This window comes from Tachyglossus aculeatus, chromosome 1 (assembly GCF_015852505.1).
Source record: "Tachyglossus aculeatus isolate mTacAcu1 chromosome 1, mTacAcu1.pri, whole genome shotgun sequence".
Lineage (NCBI taxonomy): Eukaryota > Metazoa > Chordata > Mammalia > Monotremata > Tachyglossidae > Tachyglossus > Tachyglossus aculeatus.
The window spans coordinates 2,010,021-2,035,411 of record NC_052066.1 but is presented as its reverse complement, the minus strand read 5'-3'; the positions used below and the strand labels follow the sequence as shown (position 1 = coordinate 2,035,411).

Genomic DNA, 25,391 nt, shown 5'->3' with positions numbered 1-25,391 from the left:
AGGCCGGCGGGGGGGAGGAGAAGACTTGGAGGCGCAGCGGGTGTAGACGACTCGATCGGGAAGTTTTGGAGAGGAAAGGTAGGAGGGAAGTGGGAGCGTAACTGGAGGGAGCCTTGGGGATGGGGGAGGATTTATAATAATAATAATAATAATAATAATAATAATAATAATAATAATAGGGAGGATTTATAATAATATTAATGTCATTTATTAAGCTCTTACTATGTGCAAAGCACTGTTCTAAGTGCAGGGGAGGTCACAAGGTGATCAGGTTGTCCCACGGGGGACTCCCAGTCTTCATCCCCATTTTCCAGATGAGGGAACTGAGGCCCAGAGAAGCAAAGTGACTTGCCCGAAGTCACCCAGCTGACAAGGGGCGGAGCCGGGATTTGAACCCGCGACCTCTGACTCCAAAGCCCGGGCTCTTTCCACTGAGCCGCGCTGCTTCTTCCCAAGCGCTTAGTGCAGTGCTCTGCACGCGGTAAGCGCTCAATAAATACGATTGATTGATTGATTCTCACGCTGTTTATTTAGGATGAGAGATGAGCCTGTTTGAAAGCAGTTGGGTAAGAATCATAATAATAATGATGATGGTATTTAAGCGCTTACTATGTGCAAAACACTGTTCTAAGCGCTGAGGGGGATACAAGGTGATCAGGTTGTCCCCTGGGGGGCTCACGGTCTTCATCCCCATTTTCCAGACGAGGGAACTGAGGCCCAGAGAAGCGAAGTGACTTGCCCGAAGTCACCCAGCTGACAAGGGGCGGAGCCGGGATTTGAACCCGCAACCTCTGACTCCAAAGCCCGGGCTCTTTCCACTGAGCCGCGCTGCTTCTTCCCAAGCGCTTAGTGCAGTGCTCTGCACACAGTAAGCGCTCAATAAATACGATTGATTGATTGATTGATTCTCACGCGGTTTATTTAGGATGAGAGATGAGCCTGTTTGAAACCAGTTGGGTAAGAATCATAATCATCATCATCATCATCATCAATCGTATTTATTGAGCGCTTACTATGTGCAGAGCACTGTACTAAGCGCTTGGGAAGTACAAATTGGCAACATCTAGAGACAGTCCCTACCCAACAGTGGGCTCACAGTCTAGAAGGGGGAGACGGACAACTAAACCAAACATGCTAACAATAATAATAATAATAATAACAATAATAATAATGATGGTATTTGTTAAGCGCTTACTCTGTGCAAAGCGCTGTTCTAAGTGCTGAGGGGGATACAAGGTGATCAGGTTGTCCCCCGGGGGGCTCACGGTCTTCATCCCCATTTTACAGATGAGGGAACTGAGGCTCAGGGAAGTGAAGTGACTTGCCCAAGAGAATATTAATGATGGTATTTGTTAATCAATCAGTCAATCAATCAGTCGTATTTATTGAGCGCTTACTGTGTGCAGAGCACTGGACTAAGCGCTTGGGAAGTCCAAGTTGGCAACATCTAGAGACAGTCCCTACCCAACAGTGGGCTCACAGTCTAGAAGGGGGAGACGGACGACAAAACCAAACATACTAACAAAATAAAATAAATAGAATAGATAGGTACAAGTAAAATAAATAAATAGAGTAATAAATATGTACCAACATATTGCCCAAGAAGCGCAAGAAGCGAGCAATTGAAAAGCAGAGAAGCAGCGTGGCTCAGTGGAAAGAGCCCGGGCTTTGGAGTCAGAGGTCCTGGGTTCAAGTCCCGCTTCTGCCACTTGTCAGCCGTGTGACTCTGGGCAAGTCACTTGACTTCTCTGGGCCTCAGTTCCCTCATCTGGAAAATGGGGATGAAGACCGTGAGCCCCCCGGGGGACAACCTGATCACCTTGTAACCTCCCCCAGCGCTTAGAACAGTGCTTTGCACATAGTAAGGGCATTATTATAAATGCCATTATTATTATAATATTTATTATTATATTTATAATTTATATAATATATAATTTATATATTATTATAAATGCTGTTATTATTATTATTTAAAGTGAAGAGTTGAAGATGGTGGTCAGGGATGGGAGAAAGCAGGGGGCAAGTGCTTTGATTCATTCATTCAATCGTATTTATTGGGCGCTTACTGTGTGCAGAGCACTGTACTAAGCGCTTGGGGATGAGGTGCAGAGGGTTGGGGTTGGAGGCACAGGTGGAGGGAGGTGGGTTTTGAGAGGAGGTTGGAGATCCGTTGAGATAATAATAATAATAATAATAATAATAATAATAATGGTATTTGTTAAGCGCTTACTATGTGCCAGCTATTCTAAGTGCTGGAGTAGATACAAGGTGATCAGGTTGTCCCACGTGGGGCTCACAGTCCTAATCCCCATTTTACAGGTGAGGGAACTGAGGCCCAGAGAAGTGAAGTGACTTGCCCCAGGTCACACAGCTGACAAGTGTGAGTCCACTGTTGGGTCGGGACCATCTCTACAGGTTGCCAACTTGTGCTTCCCAAGCGCTCAGTCCAGTGCTCTGCACACAGTAAGCGCTCAATAAATACGATTGAACGAATGAATGAAAGTGGCAGAGCCGGGATTGGTACCCACGACTCCTCCCAAGCCTGGGCTCTTTCCGCTAATCCACGCCGCTTCTCTGGGAACTTGTACTTCCGGAGCGCTTAGTACAGTGCTCTGCACACAGTAAGCGCTCAATAAATACGATTGAATGAATGAATGAATGAATGAATGGGAAAGACGGGAGAGTCGAAGACGGGGCAGGAGGAGGGAGGGAGTTAGGGTGACCAGGCCTAATTTTCTCAATTTTTCCCATGAAATGGATGGGCAGGATTGTCGGGATGAAAGCAGTGGGGCGGGGTCTTGGGGTTGGAGGAGGGAGTTCATTCATTCATTCAATCGTATTTATTGATCGCTTACTATGTGCAGAGCACTGTACTAAGCGCTTGGGAAATACAAGTCGGCAACATATAGAGACGGTCCCTACCCAACAGTGGGCTCACAGTCTAGAAGGGGGAGACAGACAGCAAAACAAAACATATTAACAAAATAAAATAAGTAGAATAAATGAAATAACGTCTGTTGCCAACTTGTACTTCCCAAGCGCTTAGTACAGTGCTATGCACACAGTAAGCGCTCAGTAAATACGATTGATGATTGATTGATTGAGGAGGACCAAGGGCCCGGGCGTCAGTAAGGATGGAGAAATAATGTTGTCGGGTGGAAGAGTGGGCAGCGTTGAAGCAGGCGAGGATGAATTTCTGGTCGACGAGGAAAGCAGGCGAGGATGAATAGACGATCGACAAGGTCAGCCTGATTTTCTCCAGCGATTGATTGATTGGGGAGGACCAAGGGCCCGGAACTGTCTCTATATGTTGCCAACTTGTACTTCCCAAGCGCTTAGTACAGTGCTGTGCACACAGTAAGCGCTCAATAAATACGATTGATTGAATTTCTGGTCGACGAGGAAAGCAGGCGAGGATGAATAGACGGTCGACGAGGTCAGCCAGATTTCCTCCAGCAATTGATTGATTGGGGAGGACCAAGGGCCCGGGACTGTCTCTATATGTTGCCAACTTGTACTTCCCAAGCACTTAGTACAGTGCTCTGCACACAGTAAGCGCTCAATAAATACAATTGATTGATTGATTGATGGAGAAATAATGTTGTCGGGTGGAAGAGTGGGTGGCGTTGAAGCAGGCGAGGAGGAATTTCTGGTCGACGAGGAAAGCAGGCGAGGATAAATAGACGGTCGACAAAGTCAGCCGCATTTCCTCCAGCGATTGATTGATCAGGGAGGACCAAGGGCCCGGGACTGTCTCTATATGTTGCCAACTTGTATTTCCCAAGCGCTTAGTACAGTGCTCTGCGCACAGTAAGTGCTCAATAAATACGATTGATTGATTGATGGAGAAATAATGTTGTCGGGTGGAAGAGTGGGCAGCATTGAAGCAGGAGAGGCTGAATTTCTGGTCGACGAGGAAAGCAGGCGAGGATGAATAGACGGTCGACGAGGTCAGCCGGATTGATTTCCTCCAGCGATTGATTGATTGGGGAGGACCAAGGGCCCGGGACCGTCTCCATATGTTGCCAACTTGTACTTCCCAAGCGCTTAGTACAGTGCTCTGCACACAGTAAGCGCTCAATAAATGCGATTGATTGATTGATTGATGGGGAAATAATGTTGTCGGGTGGAAGAGTGGGCAGCATTGAAGCAGGTGAGGATGAATTTCTGGTCGACGAGGAACACAGGCGAGGATGACTAGACGGTCGACAAGGTCAGCCGCATTTCCTCCAGCGATTGATTGATTAGCGAGGACCAAGGGCCCGGGACTGTCTCTATATGTTGCCAACTTGTACTTCCCAAGTGCTTAGTACAGTGCTCTGCGCACAGTAAGTGCTCAATAAATACGATTGATTGATTGATTGATTGATGGAGAAATAATGTTGTCGGGTGGAAGAGTGGGCAGCATTGAAGCAGGCGAGGATGAATTTCTGGTCGACGAGGAAAGCAGGCGAGGATGAATAGACGGTCGACGAGGTCAGCCGGATTTCCTCCAGCGATTGATTGATTGGCGAGGACCAAGGGCCCGGGACCGTCTCTATATGTTGCCAACTTGTACTTCCCAAGCGCTTAGTACAGTGCTCTACACACAATAACCGCTTAATAAATACGATTGATTGATTGATTGATGGGGAAATAATGTTGTCGGGTGTAAGAGTGGGCAGCGTTGAAGCAGGCGAGGATGAATTTCTGGTCGACGAGGAAAGCAGGCGAGGATGAATAGACGGTCGACGAGGTCAGCCGGATTTCCTCCAGCGATTGATTAATTGGGGAGGACCAAGGGCCCGGGACCGTCTCTATATGTTGCCAGCTTGTACTTCCCAAGCGCTTAGTACAGTGCTCTGCCCACAGTAAGCGCTCAATAAATACGATTGATTGATGGAGAAATAATGTTGTCGGGTGGAAGAGTGGGCAGCGTTGAAGCAGGCGAGGATGAATTTCTGGTCGACGAGGAAAGCAGGCGAGGATGAATAGACAGTCGACGAGGTCAGTCTGATTTCCTCCATCGATTGATTGATTGGGGAAGACCAAGGGCCTGGGACTGTCTCTGTATGTTGCCAACTTGTACTTCCCAAGCGCTTAGTACAGTGCTCTGCGCACAGTAAGTGCTCAATAAATACGATTGATTGATTGATGGAGAAATAATGTTGTCGGGTGGAAGAGTGGTTAACTTCTCTGGGCCTCAGTGACCTCATCTGTAAAATGGGGATGAAGACTGTGAGCCCCCCGTGGGCCAACCTGATCACCTTGTTAACCTCTCCAGCGCTTAGAACAGTGCTTTGCACATAGTAAGCGCTTAATAAATTCCATCATTATTATTATTATTATTATTATTATATAGAGACAGTCCCTACCCAACAGCGGGCTCACAGTCTAGAAGGGGGAGACGGAGAACAAAACCAAACATACCAACAAAATAAAATAAATAGAATAGATAGGTACAAGTAAAATAAATAAATATTGATTTATATTGAAATAAATAAATATAAGCAATTAAATAAATATAAGCAAATAAATAAATATAAGTCCCTCCCGTGCCCGGTCCCTCGAGCCCCCGTCTGGCCGGCCTTCGCCCACGGGAACGCCGAGCGTGAATTTTGGTATCCGCGGGCCGGGCGTTCATTCATTCATTCATTCATTCCTGTTTATTGAGCGCTTACCATGTGCAAAGCACTGCGCTGAGCGCAGCTGGGCCAGGGACGGGGGGAGCGTGGCCTGGGATCGAATTGAGCCGACTGTTCCGGGCAGAGAAACGGGGTGGTCTAGGGGAGAGAGCAGATACAGTCAATCTGTCAATCGTTTTTATTGAGAATATAATGTTTGCGGAGCACTGTACTAAGCTCTTGGGAGGTTACAGTCGCCGGTGTTATAGGATGAGTTGGGCACTGTGAACTGTCCGAAAGGGAAGCGGCGTGGCTCCGTGGAAATAATAATAATAATAATTTTGGAAAGAGCCTGGGCTTTGGAGTCAGAGGTCATGGGTTCAAATTCAGCAAAATAAATGAATTAATAATAATAATAATGTTGGCATTTGTTAAGCGCTTACTATGTGCGAAGCACTGTTTTAAGTGCTGGGGGGGGGGGGGGCGCTACAGAGTGATCAAGTTGTCCCACGGGGGGGGCTCACAGTTTTCATCCCCATTTTCCAGATGAGGGCACTGAGGCTCAGAGAAGTGAAGTGACTTGCCCGAGGTCACACAGCAGGCATGTGTCACACAAGGTCACACAGCAGTTCCCTCATCTGGAAAATGGGGATGAAGACTGTGAGCCCCCCGTGGGACAACCTTCATCATCAGTCGTATTTATTGAGCGCTTACTGCGTGCAGAGCACTGTACTAAGCACTTGGGAAGTCCAAGTTGGCAACATATAGAGACGGTCCCCACCCAACAGTGGGCTCGCAGTCTAAAAGACTGATCACCTTGTAACCTCCCCAGCGCTTAGAACAGTGCAATGCACATAGTAAGCGCTTAATAAATGCCGTTATTACTATTATTATTATTATGTGTCGGAGTCAGGAATAGAGTAATTCATTCATTCAGTCATATTTATTGAGCACTTACTGTGTGCAGAGCACTGTACTAAGTGCTTGGGAAGGCCAAGCTTCTGTATTTTTCAAATAGTACCTACAGGACGGAGCAAGCAGGCATAAGTTCCCACAGTGCTTAAGATCCATCAATCAATCAATCACTTGTATTTATTGAGCGCTTACTGTGTGCAGAGCACTGGACTAAGCGCTTGGGAAGTACAAATTGGCAACATATAGAGACGGTCCCTACCCAACAGTGGGCTCACAGTCTAGAAGGGGGAGATGGAGAACAAGACCAAACATATTAACAAAAGAAAATAAATAGAATAGATCTGTACAAGTAAAATAAATAGAGTAATCATCATCATCATCATCAATCGTATTTATTGAGCGCTTCCTGTGTGCAGAGCACTGTACTAAGCGCTTGGGAAGTCCAAATTGGCAACATCTAGAGACAGTCCCTACCCAACAGTGGGCTCACAGTCTAGAAGGGGGAGACGGAGAACAAAATCAAACATACTAACAAAATGAAATAACTAGAATAGATATGTACAAGTAAAATAAATAAATAAATAGAGTAATAAATCTGTATAAACATATATAAAATATAAACGGGTGCTGTGGGGAAGGGAAGGAGGTAAGATGGGGGGGTGGAGAGGGGGACGAGGGGGAGAGGAAGGAAGGGGCTCAGGGACCCCACAGGGGCTCAGGGACCCATCCATAGATAACAAATATAATAAATTATAATAAATTAATAAATTAATATAATAAATTATAATAAATAATAATGGCATTTGTTAAGCGCTTACTATGTGCACAACACTGTTCTAAGCGCTGGGGGGGGATACAAGGTGATCAGGTTGTCCCACGTGGGGCTCACAGTCTTCATCCCCATTGTCCAGATGAGGTAACTGAGGCTCAAAGAATAATAATAATAATAATGGCATTTATTAAGCGCCTACTATGTACAAAGCACTGTTCTAAGCACTGGGGGGGGATACAAGGTCATGAGGTTGTCCCACGTGGGGCTCACAGTCTTCATCCCCATTGTCCAGATGAGGTAACTGAGGCTCAAAGAATAATAATAATAATAATAATGGCATTTATTAAGCGCCTACTATGTGCAAAGCACCGTTCTAAGCGCTGGGGGGGATACAAGATGATCAGTTTGTCCCACGGGGGGCTCACAGTCTTCATCCCCATTGTCCAGATGAGGTAACTGAGGCTCAAAGAATAATAATAATAATAATAATAATGGCATTTATTAAGCGCCTACTATGTGCCAAGCACTGTTCTAAGCGCTGGGGGGATACAAGGTCATGAGGTTGTCCCACGTGGGGCTCCCAGTCTTCACCCCCATTTTCCAGATGAGGTAACTGAGGCCCAGAGGAGCGAAGTGACCTGCCCAAAGTCCCCCAGCTGACAAGTGGCGGAGCCGGGATTTGAACCCACGACCTCGGACTCCAAAGCCCGGGCTCTTTTCCACTGAGCCGCGCTGCGTCTCCTGAAGCAGCTAAAGAAGAAGGGAAGTGACTTGCCCAAGGCCACACAGCTGACAGGTGGCGGAGCCGGGATTCGAACCCACGACCTCGGACTCCAAAGCCCGGGCTCTTTCCACTGAGCCGCGCTGCTTCTACAAATATAGGGGACCGGAATAAACTGTGACACAATAACTAGTCACCATCAAGTGGCATTTTAAAAAATACTATTTTAGCATGTTTAAGCCCGCAATTCACATCAAAGGCAGTATTAAGCGCTCAGTACAGTGCTCTGCACACAGTAAGCGCTCAATAAATACGATTGATGATTAAAATTCCCCCTAAATTGGCTTTCGCTACATAGCAAAATCCCTGATTAACAAGGAACCGGCGGATAAGGAAAAGTAATATTTTCTCCGCGTGGTGTTCACACTTAAATCCCGGCTCTGCCGCTTGGCAGCTGTGGGACTCTGGGCAAGTCACTTGACTTCTCTGGGCCTCAGTTTCCTCGTCTGGAAAATGGGGATGAAGACCGGGAGCCCCCCGGGGGACAACCTGATCACCTTGGAACCTCCCCAGCGCTCAGAACGGTGCTTTGCACGAAGTAAGCGCTTAATAAATGCCATCATTATTATTATTATTGTTATTAGAACAGTGCTTTGCACATAGGAAGCGCTTAATAAATGCCATCATTATTATTATTATTATTTTTGTTAGACCAGTGCTTTGCACATAGGAAGCGCTTAATATATGCCATCATTATTATTATTATTGTTATTAGAACAGTGCTTTGCACATAGGAAGCGCTTAATAAATGCCATCATTACTATTATTTTTTAATTATTATCATCATTAGAACAGTGCTTTGCACATAGGAAGCGCTTAATAAATGCCATCATTACTATTTTTTTATTATTAGAACAGTGCTTTGCACATAGGAAGCACTTAATAAATGCAATTATTATTATTATTATTATTAGAACAGTGCTTTGAACATAGGAAGCGCTTAATAAATGCCATCATTATTATTTTTTTATTATTAGAACAGTGCTTTGCACATAGTAAGCGCTTAATAAATGCCATTATTATTATTATTATTATTATTAGAACAGTGCTTTGCACATAGGAAGCACTTAATAAATGCCATCATTATTTTTTTTATTATTAGAACAGTGCTTTGCACATAGGAAGCACTTAATAAATGCCATCATTTTTTTTTTATTATTAGAACAGTGCTTTGCACATAGGAAGCACTTAATAAATGCCATTATTATTATTATTATTATTATTATTATTAGAACAGTGCTTTGCACATAGGGAGCGCTTAATAAATGCCATCATTATTATTATTATTGTTATTAGAACAGTGCTTTGCACATAGGAAGCACTTAATAAATGCCATCATTATTATTTTTAAGTATTATTAGAACAGTGCTTTGCACATAGGGAGCGCTTAATAAATGCCATCGTTATTATTTTTTTATTAGTAGAACAGTGCTTTGCACATAGGAAGCGCTTAATAAATGCCATTATTATTATTATTATTATCATTATTAGAACAATGCTTTGCACATAGGGAGCGCTTAATAAATGCCATCATTATTATTTTTTTGTTATTAAAACAGTGCTTTGCACATAGGAATCACTTAATAAATGCCATTTTTGTTATTATTATTATTATTATTAGAACAGTGCTTTGCACATAGGAAGCGCTTAATAAATGCCATCATTATTATTTTTTTGTTATTAAAACAGTGCTTTGCACATAGGAAGCGCTTAATAAATGTCATTATTATTATCATTACTATTATTATTATTATTATTAGAACAGTGCTTTGCACATGGGGAGCGCTTAATAAATGCCATCATTATTATTTTTTTATTATTAGAACAGTGCTTTGCCCATAGGAAGCACTTAATAAATGCCATCATTATTATTATTAGAAGAGTGCTTTGCACATAGGAAGCGCTTAATAAATGCCATCATTATTATTTTTTTGTTATTAAAACAGTGCTTTGCACATAGGAATCGCTTAATAAATGCCATTTTTATTATTATTATTATTAGAACAGTGCTTTGCACATAGGGAGCGCTTAATAAATGCCATCATTATTATTATTATTGTTATTAGAACAGTGCTTTGCACATAGGAAGTGCTTAATAAATGCCATCATTAAGCAGCGTGGCTTGGGGGAAGCAGCGTGGTTCAGTGGAAAGAGCCCGGGCTTTGGAGTCAGAGGTCATGGGTTCAAATCCCGGCTCCGCCAACTGTCAGCTGTGTGACTTTGGGCAAGTCACTTCACTTCTCTGGGCCTCAGTTCCCTCATCTGGAAAATGGGGATTAAAAACCGTGAGCCCCCCCGTGGGACAACCTGATCACCCTGTAATCTCCCCAGCGCTTAGAACAGTGCTTTGCACATAGTAAGCGCTTAATAAATGCCATCATCATTATTATTACTATTATTAGAACAGTGCTTTGCACACAGGAAGCGCTTAATAAATGCCATTATTATTAGAACAGTGCTTTGCACATAGGAAGCGCTTAATAAATGCCATCATCATTATTATTATTATTATTATTATTAGAACAGTGCTTTGCACATAGGAAGCGCTTAATAAATGCCATTATTATTATTATTATTATTATTATTAGAACAGTGTTTTGCACATAGGAAGCGCTTAATAAATGCCATTAAAAAATAAAAAGAGGAGCAGCAGCCTTGTTCCCATTTAGAGAAGCAGCATGGGCCTAGTGGAAATAATAATGGCATTTATTAAGCGCTTACTATGTGCAAAGCACTGTTCCAAGCGCTGGGGAGGTCACAAGGTGATCATACTTGTTAAGTGCTTATTAATAGTAATAATAATAACAGCATTTATTAAGCGCTTACTATGTGCCAAGCACTGTCCTAAGCGCTGGGGAGGTCACAAGGTGATCATATTTGTGAAGAGCGTATTAATAATGATAATAATAATAACAGCATTTATTAAGCGCTTACTATGTGCCAAGCACTGTCCTAAGCGCTGGGGAGGTCACAAGGTGATCATATTTGTGAAGAGCTTATTAATAATAATAATAATAATGACAGCATTTATTAAGCACTTACTATGTGCCAAACACTGTTCTAAGCGCTGGGGAGGTCCCAAGGTGATCATATTTGTGAAGTGCTTATTATTAATAATAATAATAACAGCATTTATTAAGCGCTTACTATGTGCAAAGCACTGTTCTAAGCGCTGGGGAGGTCACAAGGTGATCATATTTGTTAAGTGCTTATTCATAGTAATAATAATAACAGCATTTATTAAGCGCTTACTATGTGCCAAGCACTGTTCTAAGCACTGGGGAGGTCCCAAGGTGATCATATTTGTGAAGTGTTTATTCATAATAATAATAATAATAACAGCATTTATTAAGCGCTTACTATGTGCCAAGCACTGTTCTAAGCGCTGGGGAGGTCACAAGGTGATCATATTTGTGAAGTGCTTATTAATAGTAATAATAATAACAGCATTTATTAAGCGCTTACTATGTGCCAAGCACTGTTCTAAGCGCTGGGGAGGTCACAAGGTGATCGTATTTGTTCAGTGCTTATTATTAATAATAATAATAATAATAACAGCATTTATTAAGCGCTTACTACGTGCCAAGCACTGTTCTAAGCGCTGGGGAGGTCACAAGGTGATCATATTTGTGAAGTGCTTATTCATAATAATAATAATAACAGCATTTATTAAGCGCTTACTATGTGCCAAGCACTGTTCTAAGCGCTGGGGAGGTCACAAGGTGATCCTATTTGTGAAGTGCTTATTCATAATAATAATAATAACAGCGTTTATTAAGCTCTTACTATGTGCCAAGCACTGTTCTAAGCGCTGGGGAGGTCGCAAGGTGATCGTATTTGTTCAGTGCTTATTATTAATAATAATAATAATAATAACAGCATTTATTAAGCGCTTACTACGTGCCAAGCACTGTTCTAAGCGCTGGGGAGGTCACAAGGTGATGAGGTTGTCCCACGGGGGGGCTCACAGTCTTAACCCCCATTTTACAGATGAGGGAACTGAGGCACGGAGAAGTTAAGTTCTAGACTGTGAGCCCACTGTTGGGTAGGGACCGTCTCCATATGTCGCCAACTTGGACTTCCCAAGCGCTTAGTACAGTGCCCTGCACACAGTCAGCGCTCAATCAATGCGATCGATTGATTTATAGAGTCCTTGCTGTGGGCAGAGCACTGTGCTAAGCTCTTGGGAGAGTACAGTTATCGTTATTATTGCTATTATTATTCATTCAGTCAGTCAGTCGTATTTATTGAGCGCTGACTGTGTGCAGAGCACTGTACTAAGCGCTTGGGAAGTCCAACTTTGCAACTGGGCCAGGGACGGGGAGAGCGGGGCCTGGGATCGAATTGAGCTGACGGTTTCGGGCGGAGAAACAGGGCGGTCTAGTGGGGAGAGCAAAGACAATCAATCTGTCGATCGCTTTTATTGAGCACATTATCAATCAATCAATCGATCGATTGTATTTATTGAGCGCTTACTGTGTGCAGAGCACTGTACTAAGCGCTTGGGAAGTCCAAGTCGGCAACATATAGAGACGGTCCCTACCCAACAGTGGGCTCACAGTCTAGAAGGGGGAGACAGAGAATCAATCAATCAATCAATCGTATTTATTGAGCGCTTACTGTGTGCAGGGCACTGTACTAAGCGCTTGGGAAGTCCAAGTCGGCAACATCTAGAGACGGCCCCTACCCAACAGTGGGCTAAGCCGGACACTATAACTGCCCAACTGGCGGGGCAGGTCACTTTACATCTCCGTGCCTCAGTCCCCTCATCTGTCAAATGGGGATCAATCAATCAATCGTATTTATTGAGCACTTACTGTGTGCAGAGCACTGTACTAAGCGCTTGGGAAGTACAAGTCGGCAACATATAGAGACGGTCCCTACCCAACAGTGGGCTCACAGTCTAGAAGGGGGAGACAGAGAATCAATCAATCAATCAATCAATCAATCGTATTTATTGAGCGCTTACTGTGTGCAGGGCACTGTACTAAGCGCTTGGGAAGTCCAAGTCGGCAACATATAGAGACGGTCCCGACCCAACAGTGGGCTAAGCCGGACACTATAACTGCCCAACTGGCGGGGCAGGTCACTTTACATCTCCGTGCCTCAGTCCCCTCATCTGTCAAATGGGGATCAATCAATCAATCGTATTTATTGAGCACTTACTGTGTGCAGAGCACTGTACTAAGCGCTTGGGAAGTACAAGTCGGCAACATATAGAGACGGTCCCTACCCAACAGTGGGCTCACAGTCTAGAAGGGGGAGACAGAGAATCAATCAATCAATCAATCAATCAATCGTATTTATTGAGCGCTTACTGTGTGCAGAGCACTGTACTAAGCGCTTGGGAAGTCCAAGTCGGCAACATATAGAGACGGTCCCTACCCAAGAGCGGGCTAAGCTGGACACTATAACTGCCCAACTGGCTGGGCAGGTCACTTAACATCTCCGTGCCTCAGTCCCCTCATCTGTCAACTGGGGATCAATCAATCAATCGTATTTATTGAGTACTTACTGTGTGCAGAGCACTGTACTAAGCGCTTGGGAAGTACAAGTCGGCAACATATAGAGACGGCCCCTACCCAAGAGCGGGCTAAGCCGGACACTATAACTGCCCAACTGGCTGGAAGGTCACTTAACATCTCCGTGCCTCAGTCCCCTCATCTGTCAAATGGGGATCAATCAATCAGTCGTATTTATTGAGCGCTTACTGTGTGCAGAGCACTGTACTAAGCGCTTGGGAAGTCCAAGTCGGCAACATATAGAGACGGTCCCTACCCAACAGCAGGCTAAGCCGGACACTATTACTGCCCAACTGGCTGGGAGGTCACTTAACATCTCCGTGCCTCAGTCCCCTCATCTGTCAAATGGGGATCAATCAATCAATCAATCGTATTTATTGAGCGCTTACTGTGTGCAGAGCACTGTACTGAGCGCTTAGCACTGTACTAAGCGCTTAGCACTGTCCTAAGACCATGATCAAGACTAAGACTAGAGAAGCAGCATGGCTTAGTGGAAAGAGCATGGGCTTCGGAGTCAGAGGTCATGGGTTCTAATCCCGCCTCTGCCACCTTTTTTTTTTTTAATGGTATTTATTAAGCGCTTACTATGTGCAAAGCACTGTTCTAAGCGCTGGGGGGGATACAAGGTAATCAGGTTGTCCCACAGGGGGTCACATTCTTCATCCCCATTTTACAGATGAGGTAACTGAGGCACAGAGAAGTGACTTGCCCAAAGTCACACAGCTGACAATTGGCGGAGCCGGGATTTGAACCCCTGACCTCTGACTCCAAAGCCCGGGCTCTTTCCACTGAGCCACGCTGCTGTGTGACCTTGGGCAAGTCACTTCACTTCTCCGGGCCTCAGTTCCCTCATCTGTAAAATGGGGATGAAGACTGAGCCTCACGTAGGGCAACCTGATTACCTTGTGTCTACCCCAGTGCTTAGAACAGTGCTTGGCTCATAGTAAGCGCTTAACAAATACCAGCATTATTATTATTATTATTATTATTATTATTATTATTATTATTATTATTATTATTATTATCAAGACCGTGAGCCCCGTGTGGGACAGGGACTGTGTCCAACACAATTTGCTTGTCTCTGCCCCAGTGCTTACAACAGTGCCTGGCACAGAGTAAGCGCTTAACAAATACCATAATAATAATAATAATAATTATTATTATTGTATTGGGAAGTACTTATCATTACTTATTATTTATTTAATTATTATTATTATTATTATTCTGAGGGAGAGGGCCGGTGTTTTGGTAAGGTGGGAATGGATGGGGTTGGATACGCAGGGAGACGGAGGGGACTTTGAGAGACGGCAGGAGATCTTCTCTTGAGATACTGCTGGAAAGGATGGATCGATCAATCAATCAATCGTATTTATTGAGCGCTTACTGTGTGCAGAGCAGTGTACTAAGCGCTTGGGGAGGACAAGTTGGCAACATATAGAGACGGTCCCTACCCGACAGCGGGCTCACAGTCTAAAAGATGGATGAGTTGGAGAGGAGCAGGGGAGATGACACCTGATAATTTCATTATCACAATAAAGTAGGGGGCAGGTTATTAGGGGGAGGGATGGGGCAGGTGGTGGGGGGCCTGAGGAGGGAATTAAATAATAATAATAATAATAATTATAATAATAATAATGGCATTTGTTAGGCGCTTACTACGTGCAAAGCACTGTTCGAAGCGCTGGGGGGGATACAAGGTGATCAAGTTGTCCCACGGGGGGCTCACAGTCTTCATCCCCATTTTTACAAATGAGGGAACTGAGGCTCAGAGAAGTGAAGTGACTTGCCCAAGGTCCCACAGCGGACTTGTGGTGGAGCCGGGATTCGAACCCCTGACCTCTGACTCCAAAGCCCGGGCTCTTTCCACTGAGGGCGATGGGCTCAATAAGGATGGACCGCCTTTGCCAGGCAGAGGAGAGGGCAGATTTAAGGCCCACAAGGATGATAATAATAATAATAATAATAATGGTATTTGTTAATTGCTTAACTATGTGCCAATCAATCAATCAATCGTATTGAGCACTTACTGTGTGCAGAGCACTGTACTAAGCGCTTGGGAAGTCCAAGTTGGCAACACATAGAGACGTTCCCTACCCGACAGTGGGCTCACAGTCTAGAAGGGGGAGACAGACGACAAATCAAAACATATTAACAAAAGAAAATAAATAGAATAGATATGTCCAAGTCAAATAAATAAATGAATAAATAAAGTAATAAAGGATGGACCGCCATTGCCAGGCAGAGGAGAGGGCAGATTTAAGGCCCACAAGGATGATAATAATAATAATAATAATAATGGTGTTTGTTAAGCACTTAACTATGTGCCAATCAATCAATCAATCAATCAATTGTATTTATTGAGCGCTTACTGTGTGCAGAGCACTGTACTAAGCGCTTGGGAAGTCTAAGTCGGCAACACATAGAGACGGTCCCTACCCGACAGCAGGCTCACAGTCTAGAAGGGGGAGACAGAGAACAAAACCTAACATATTAACAAAAGAAAATAAATAGAATAGATATGTACAAGTAAAATAAATAAATGAATAAACAGAGTCATAAAGGATGGACCGCCTTTGCCAGGCAGAGGAGAGGGCAGATTTAAGGCCCACAAGGATGATGATAATAATAATAATAATAATGGTATTTGTTAAGCACTTAACTATGTGCCAATCAATCAATCAATCGTATTTATTGAGTGCTTACTGTGTGCAGAGCACTGTACTAAGCGCTTGGGAAGTCCAAGTTGGCAACACATAGAGACGGTCCCTGCCCAACAGCGGGCTCACAGTCTAGAAGGGGGAGACAGAGAACAAAACCAAACATATTAACAAAAGAAAATAAATAGAATAGATATGTACAAGTAAAATAAATAAATAAATAGAGTAATAAAGGATGGACCGCCTTTGCCAGGCAGAGGAGAGGGCAGATTAAAGGCCCACAAGGATGATAATAACAATAATAATAATAATAATAATAATAATAATAATAATAATAATGGTATTTGTTAAGCGCTTAACTATGTACCAACCAATCAATCAATCATATTTATTGAGTGCTTACTGTGTCCAGAGCACTGTACTAAGCGCTTGGGAAGTCCAAGTTGGCATTCATTCATTCATTCATTCAATCGTATTTATTGAGCGCTTACTGTGTGCAGAGCACTGTACTAAGCGCTTGGGAAGTCCAAGTGGGCAACACATAGAGACGGTCCCTACCCAACAGTGGGCTCACAGTCTAGAAGGGGGAGACAGAAAACAAAACCAAACATATTAACAAAAGAAAATAAATAGAATAGATATGTCCAAGTAAAATAAATAAATGAATAAATAGAGTCATAAAGGATGGACCGCCTTTGCCAGGCAGAGGAGAGGGCAGATTTAAGGCCCACAAGGATGATGATGATAATAATAATAATGATAATGATAATAATAATAATAATAATAATGGTATTTGTTAAGCGCTTAACTGTGTGCCAATCAATCAATCAATCAGTCATATTTATTGAGCGCTTACTGTGTGCAGAGCACTGTACTAAGCGCTTGGGAAGTCCAGGTTGGTAACACATAGAGACAGTCCCTACCCAACAGTGGGCTCACAGTCTAGAAGGGGGAGACAGAGAACAAAACCAAACATATTAACAAAAGAAAATAAATAGAATAGATATGTCCAAGTAAAATAAATAAATGAATAAACAGAGTCATAAAGGATGGACCGCCTTTGCCAGGCAGAGGAGAGGGCAGATTTAAGGCCCACAAGGATGATGATAATAATAATAATAATGGTATTTGTTAAGCACTTAACTATGTGCCAATCAATCAATCAATCGTATTTATTGAGCGCTTACTGTGTGCAGAGCACTGTACTAAGCGCTTGGGAAGTACAAGTTGGCAACATATAGAGACGGTCCCTACCCATCAGTGGGCTCACAGTCTAGAAGGGGGAGACAGACAACAAAACCAAACATATTAACAAAAGAAAATAAATAGAATAGATATGGACAAGTAAAATAAATAAATAAATAGAGTAATAAATCCGTACAAACATCTATCCATATATACAGGTGCTGTGGGGAAGGGAAGGAGGTAAGGCGGGGGGGGATGGAGAGGGGAAGGTGCCAGGCACTGTACTAAGCACTGGGGTGGATGCAAGCAAATGGGATGGGACACAGTCCTCTATCCCAGTTGGGGCTCACAGTCTCAACCCCCATTTTCCCTGTATATATGTTTGTACATATTTATTACTCTATTTATTTATTTTACTTGTACCTATCTATTCTATTTATTTTATTTTGTTAATATGTTTGGTTTTGTTGTCTGCCTCCCCCTTCTAGACTGTGAGCCCGCTGTTGGGTAGGGACCGTCTCTAGATGTTGCCAACTTGGACTTCCCAAGCGCTTAGTCCAGTGCTCTGCACACAGGAAGCGCTCAGTAAATACGATTGATTGATTCCAGATGAGGGAACTGAGGCCCAGGGAGGGGGGTCCCGCAGCAGACAAGTGGCGGAACTGGGATTAGAACTCATGACCTCCTCCAGGAGGCCTTCCCAGACTGAGCCTCTTCCTTCCTCTCCCCCCTCTCCATCCCCCCCGCCTTACCTCCTTCCCTTCCCCACAGCACCTGTATATATGTATATATGTTTGTACAGATTTATTACTCTATTTATTTATTTTACCTGTACGTATCTATTCTATTTATTTTATTTTGTTAGTATGTTTGGTTTTGTTCTCTGTCTCCCCCTTTTAGACTGTGAGCCCACTGTTGGGTAGGGACTGTCTCTAGATGTTGCCAACTTGGACTTCCCAAGCGCTTAGTACAGTGCTGTGCACACAGTAAGCGCTCAATAAATACGATTGATTGATTGACCTTCCGATCCCAGGGCCGGGCTTTGTGCCCTACGCCACCAGGTTGGACACAATCCGGGTCTCACCCGGGGTTCCCGGTCTTAATCCCCTTTTCACAGATGAGGGAACTGAGGCCCAGAGAAGTTGAGAAGCAGCGCGGCTCAGTGGAAAGAGCCCGGGCTTTGGAGTCAGAAGTCACGCGTTCAAATCCCGGCCCCGCCAATTGTCAGCTCTGTGACTTTGGGCAAGTCACTTCACTTCTCTGGGCCTCAGTTACCTCATCTGGAAAGTGGGGATGAAGACTGTGAGCCCCCCGTGGGACAATCTGATCACCTTGTAATCTCCCCAGTGCTTAGAACAGTGCTTGGCACATAGTAAGTGCTTAATAAATGCCATTATTATTATTATTATGTGACTGGTCCAAGGTCACCCAGCAGACAAGTGACGGAGCCGGGATTTGAAACCGTGACCATCTGACTCCCAGCGTCTACCGCAGCGTGGCTCAGTGGAAAGAGCCCGGGCTTTGGAGTCAGAGGTCATGGGTTCGAATTCCAGCTCCGTGGCACGTCTGCTGTGTGACCTTGGGCAAGTGACTTAACTTCTCTGAGCCTCAGTGACCTCATCTGTAAAACGGGGATTAAGACCGTGAGCCCCACGTGGGACAACCTGATCACTTTGTATCCCCCCCCGGCGCTTAGAACAGTGCTTTACACATAGCCAACATTATTATTGTTATTATTATTATTATTATTATTATTATTATTATTGTTGTTATTATTATTATTATTATTATTATTCTTACCGGAGGGCGTGCACTTGGAGCCGTGGGCAGCGCTGTGCCCACCGTCGCGGGCAGCAGAATTCAGGCGCGTTTCTTTTAGACTGTGAGCCCACTGTTGGGTAGGGACTGTCTCTATATGTTGCCAACTTGGACTTCCCAAGCGCTTAGTCCAGTGCTCTGCACACAGTAAGCGCTCAATAAATACGATTGATTGATTGTTTTCCCCGACCCTTCCCGGGAACTATCGGTGGCTAGAGAAACTCGGGGTCTGGGGGTCTCCACAGGGGAGCAGAGGGGGCAGAGCAGACGCTAAACGGGCCCGGCGCTCACCACGTGTCTTCAGAGCCGCAGGGAGGCCGAGCAATCAATCAGTCAATCAATCAATCAGTTGTATTTATTGAGCGCTTACTGTATGCAGAGCACTGTACTAAGCGTTTGGAAAGCACAAGTTGGCAACATATAGAGACGGTCCCTACCCAACAGTGGGCTCCCAGTCTAAAAGGGGGAGACAGAGAACAGAACCAAACATACTAACAAAATAAAATAAATAGAATAGATATGTACAAGCAAAATAATCAATCAATCAATCAATCGTATTTATTGAGCGCTTACTATGTGCAGAGCACTGTACTAAGCGCTTGGGAAGTACAAATTGGCATCACATAGAGACAGTCCCTGCCCAACAGTGGGCTCACAGTCTAAAAGGGGGAGACAGAGAACAGAACCAAACATACCAACAAAATAAAATAAGTAGGATAGAAATGTACAAGTAAAATAAATAAATAGAGTAATAAATATGTACAACCATATATACATCTATACAGGTGCTGTGGGGAAGGGAAGGAGGTAAGATGGGGGGATGGAGAGGGGGACGAGGGGGAGAGGAAAGAAGGGGCTCAGTCTGGGAAGAAAATAAAATAAATAGAGTAATAAGTAAAATAAATAAATAAATAAATAAATAGAGTAATAAGTGTGTACAAACATACATATATGCAGGTGCTGTGGGGAAGGGAAGGAGGTAAGATGGGGGGATGGAGAGGGGAATGAGGGGGAGAGGAAGGAAGGGGCTCAGTCTGGGAAGGCCTCCTGGAGGAGGTGAGCTCTCAGTAGGGCCTTGAAGGGAGGAAGAGAGCGAGCTTGGCGGGTAGGCAGAGGGATTGGGGGCATTCCGGGCCCGGGGGAGGACGTGGGCCGGGGGTCGATGGCGGGATGGGCGAGAACGAGGCCTAACGGTGAGGAGATTAGCGGCGGAGGAGCGGAGGGTGCGGGCTGGGCTGGGGAAGGAGAGAAGGGAGGGGAGGGAGGAGGGGGCCAGGGGATGGATGGATGGACAGCCTTGAAGCCCAGGGTGAGGAGTTTCTGCCTGATGCGCAGATTGACTGGTAGCCACTGGAGATTTTTGAGGAGCCCGTGTGTGCGTGTGTGTGAGTGTGCGTGTGTCCGTCCATCCGTCTGTCCGTCCGGTCCCGGGCACCCCGGGTCCCGGGCCCCGACGAGTGTCCGCCCCGGTGCCGCCCTGCCAGGGGAGAAGCCGTTCCGCTGCGACGAGTGCGGGATGCGGTTCATCCAGAAGTACCACATGGAGCGGCACAAGAGGACGCACAGCGGCGAGAAGCCCTACCAGTGTGAATACTGCCTGCAGGTGGGACCGGGCCCGCCCCCCACCCACACCCCGGGGGGCGGGAGGGCGGGTGGGTTGCGGGGGGCCGGGGAGCGGGGAGGGAGCGCGCCCGCGGGGGGCCGCATTACTGAACGCCCACTGCGAACAACGCGTATAGACAGGCAGAACTCAGGACTCCTTGCTCCCTTTGCACACTAGTAACGCCACCCCCCTCTCTCTCTCCCTCTTTCTCCCGCTCTCCCTCCCTTTCTCCCTCTCCTTCTCTCTTCCTCTCTCCTTCTCTCTCCCTCTCTGCGTCTCCCTGTCTCCATCCCTTTATCCCTCTCCCTCTCTCCCCCTCTCCATCTCCCTCTCTCCTTCTCTCTCCCTCTCTCCATCTCCATCCCTTTCTCCCTCTCCTTCTGTCTTCCTTTCTCCTTCCCTCTCCCTCTGTCCCGCTCTCTATCTCCCTCGCTCCTTCTCTCTCCATCTCCGTCTCCATCTCTTTCCATCTCCCTCTGCCTCTCTCTCCGTCTCCCTATCTCCCTCTCTCTGTGTCCATGTCCCTTTCTCCCTCTATCCCTCTCTTTCTGTCTCCTTCTCTCCCATCTCCCTCTCTCCCTCTCACTCCATCTCCCTTTCTCCCTCTCTCTCTGTTTCCATCGCTCTCCATCTCCATCTCTTTCCATCTCCCTCTCTGCCTCTCTCTTCCTGTCTCCCTATCTCCCTATCTCCCTCTCTGTGTCCATGTCCCTTTCTCCCTCTATCCCTCTCTTTCTGTCTCCTTCTCTCCCATCTCCCTCTCGCTCCATCTCCCTATCTCCCTCTCTCTCTGTTTCCATCGCTCTCCATCTCTTTCCATCTCCCTCTCTGCCTCTCTCTCCCTGTCTCCCTCTCTGCCTCTCTCTGTGTCCATGTCCCTTTCTCCCTCTATCCCTCTCTTTATCTGTCTCCTTCTCTCCCTCTTGCTCCGTCTCCCTATCTCCCTCTCTCTGTGTCCATGTCCCTTTCTCCCTCTATCCCTCTCTTTCTGTCTCCTTCTCTCCCATCTCCCTCTCGCTCCATCTCCCTTTCTCTCTGTCTGTTTCCATCTCTCTCCATCTCCATCTCCATCTTTCCATCTCCCTCTCTGCCTCTCGCTCCCCTTCTCCCCATCTCCCTCTCTGTGTCCATGTCCCTTTCTCCCTCTATCCCTCTTTCTCTGTCTCCGTCTCTCCCATCTCCCTCTCTCCCTCTCGCTCCGTCTCCCTATCTCCCTCTCTCTCTGTCTCCATCTCCCTCTCTGCCCATCACCCTGTTTCCCTCTACCCCTCTCTCTCCCTCTCGCTCCATCTCCTTCTTCCTGTCTCCATCTCCCTGTCTCCATCTCTTTCCATCTCCCTCTCTGCCTCTCACTCCCTGTCTCCCTATCTTCCTCTCCCTGTCTCCATCTCTCTCCCTCTATCCCTCTCTTTCTCCATCTCCCTCTCCCTCTCTCTCTCTCGCTCCATCTCCCTATCTCCCTCTCTCTCTGTCTCCATCTCCCTCTCTGCCTGTCACCGTTTCCCTCTACCCCTCTCTCTCCCTCTCACTCCGTCTCCCTCTCTCCCTCTCCCTCTCTGCCTCTTGCTCCCTGTCTCCCTATCTTCCTCTCTCTGTCTCCATCTCCCCCTCTCCCTCTATCCCTCCCTTTCTCCATCTCCCTCTCCCTCTTTCCCTCTCGCTCCCTGTCTGTCTCCATCTCCCTCTCTGCCCATCACCCTGTATCCCCCTCTCTCCCTCTCGCTCCCCGTCTCCCTCTCTCTGTCTCCATCTCCCTGTCTCCCTCTCTCCCCCCTCGTCCCCCCGCCCGTCCCGGGCCCCACCTGTCCCGGTCTCCGCCCGTCGATCCCGACCCCGGCGCCCGTCCCCGCAGTACTTCTCCCGGACGGACCGGGTGCTGAAACACAAACGCATGTGCCACGAGAGCCGGGAGCGGAAGGCCTCGCGGGCCGGCTCCAAGCTGGGCCTCCCGGGCCCCGAGGACGAGGGCGGCGGGGGCGGCGGCGGCGGCGGCTTCTCCCCGCCGGGCCCGGCCCGGGACGGCTCGCTGCCCAAGAAGAAGCGGCAGAAGTCGGAGAAGAAGGGCCCGGGCGGGGGCCGGGACGGGGCCGGGGACCGGGGCGACTCGAGGAAGGACAAGGGCGACTACCTGCCGCTGTACTCGCCGGGCGCCAAGGTGAAGGACGAGTACATGGTGGCCGAGTACGCGGTGGCCATGCCCCTGCCCGCGGCCGGGCCCGGCGGCTCCCACCTGGACGCGGCGGGCGCGGCGGGCGTCCCCCCGCCCAAGCTGGTCCTCAAGAAGGTGACGGCCGGGGCCAAGCGGGGCCCGAAGCCCGGCCAGGAGCCCCGGCCCGCGGCGGCGGCGGCGGCGGCGGCCTCCCCGCTGGCGGCCTTCGAGGACGACAAGGCCGCCAAGTTCGCCTTCGACCTGGTGGACAAGCAGGCCCTGCTGGACGCCGACGGGGCCGGCGAGCTGGACCCGGCGGCCGTGGCCGCGGCCGCCTTGCAGGAGGGGCCCGGCAAGCCGGCGGCCCACAGCAGCCCCAACTACGGCGACGCCATGCAGTTCCTGAAGAAGAAGCGGTACCTGCAGGCCAGCGGCCACGGGCGCGAGTACGCCCTGAGCCTGGGGGCCGTGGCGGCCCAGCCCTCGGCCACCCGGGCGGCCGTGGCCAGCGTCATGGACGAGGGGCCGGCCGCCGGCCCGCTGGAGGCGCGGGGCCTGGGCCCGGACCTCAAGGGCCCCCACGAGAAGAGCATCCTCCCGGACGAGGTCCTGCAGACGCTGCTGGACCACTACTCCCACAAGGCCAACGGGCAGCACGACATGGCCGCCTTCGGCGTGGGCGACGCCGAGGTGCCCCCCGGCCTGTCCGTCGAGGCCGGGGCCCCCGCGGTGGGGGGCCCGCCGGGCGGGGCGGCCCCGGCCGTGGGGCCCCCCGCCGCCGGGCCCCGCGGACGGCGGCCCGGGGCCTTCCTCGGACAAGGCCAGCATGCTGCAGGAGTACTCCAAGTTCCTGCAGCAGGCCCTGGACCGGACCAGCCAGAACGACGCCTACCTGAGCGGGCCCGCCGGCCTGGGCTTCGTGGCCGAGGGCCCGCCCCTGGCCGGGCAGCCGGCCTTCGCCGCCCTGGACAAGCAGGCGTACGCCGCCCTGCCCCTCAACAGCTTCCGCTCCGGGCTGGGGTCCCCGCTGCGGGCGGCCCCGGACAAGTCGCCCTTCGGGCTGCTGGTGGGCGAGGCCCCGCACGGCTTCCCCTTCGCGGGGGACGAGGCCAGCCACGCGGCGCCGGCGGCCCCCGCGCCCCCGGCCCCCGCCCCGCCGCCCGCCGCCCCCGCCGCCGCGGCCCACGTCTTCCTGGACCAGGTGGTGACGACGGCGGCGGCGGCGGCCGCCCAGAAGAAGGGGGAGATGCCGCCCGGCCACCAGGTCTACCCGCTGGGCGGTGCCTTCGACCAGCCCTTCCGGGCCCAGTACCAGGGCGCCCGGCCGGGCCTGGGCCCCCAGTTCGGCCCCGCCAACGGGCAGGCCGCCCTGCGGGGCGCGGGGCCCGGCGCCGCCTTCCCCGACTTCCCGCTGGTGGCCGTCGGCGACGGGCGGCCCGGCCTGGCCGCCTCCCCGGACCCCCCCGCCGGCCAGACCTTCGGCTAGGCCCCGCCCCGGGGGGCGAGCGCTCTGGCACTTTAGGAGGCGGCGGGCGGGCGGCCCCGCCGGGGAGCCCGGACTCGGCCCCGACGCCCGCCCCGAGCCGGGGACCCCGCGGGCGGCCCGGCGACCACCGCGGCCGGCGCGGGTCGGCGTCCGGAGAAGAAGACGGCCCCCCGTCCCCGCCGCGCGCCGCCCCCGAAGACGAGCCGTGTTCTTGGGAAGGGGGCCGGCGCCGGGGGGACGACGGCGAGGGATCCCCTCCTCCGCCTCGGAAAAGCAGGCCCCACGTCCTCCGTCCTCCCCGCCTCGGTTTCCCCAGCCCAGCCGGGCGCTCCGAGGGGAGAGGCGGGAGTCGAGATCCGGGCGGGGGGGGCTGCGTTCGAAAGTCACGGTCATTTCAAGGGGTACGGCCCTACCCACCGGACGCCCTCATCGAAGGCCCCCCCACCCCGTCCCCCTCCCCTTCCCGCCACCCCTCCTTTGTACAGTCGGTGTACCCGGATTATCGTCTGGTTTTTATTTTTAACGATTTCCCGTATCGAGGCTTTGAGGTCTTTAGTTCCAGTACTCGTTAGACGACATTCCCGACAGACCTGACGCTTACACGGACTGTATATTCCAGGTTGCGAAGCTTCATTGTATCTCGCTTTACGTTATCCACCTCAGTTAACATTAGAGCACTTAGCGTTCGGCCGATGGTTTTTTTGTTTTTGTTCTCTTCTTTTTCTGTTTTTATTTTGGGGGGGGGGGGGGGATTTTTGATTCCTCCGAGGAAAAGGATTTTAGCCTTTTTAGATTTTTCGCTCTCCCGTCTCATCTCAGAAACGGCGCGCTCTCTCGGGGGCGGCCGACCGGAGGCCGGCCGTTCCGTCCCCCTCCTCCCCGGAGCGGGGGTCCCTGCCC

At 48.7% G+C, this 25,391-nt stretch overlaps 1 protein-coding gene across 1 annotated transcript in view; it reads left to right on the top strand.

The window, feature by feature from the left end:
* Window positions 1–24,526, top strand: part of ZNF148 (zinc finger protein 148) — a 165,182-nt gene extending 140,656 nt beyond the window's left edge. Inside the window, 3 exon segments of the mRNA XM_038745873.1 lie at window positions 20,738–20,856; window positions 22,709–23,775; window positions 23,777–24,526. Of these exon segments, the coding sequence (XP_038601801.1) occupies window positions 20,738–20,856; window positions 22,709–23,775; window positions 23,777–24,491 (1,901 nt within the window). The 3' untranslated portion in view covers window positions 24,492–24,526.
* Window positions 24,527–25,391: the final 865 nt, after the last annotated feature.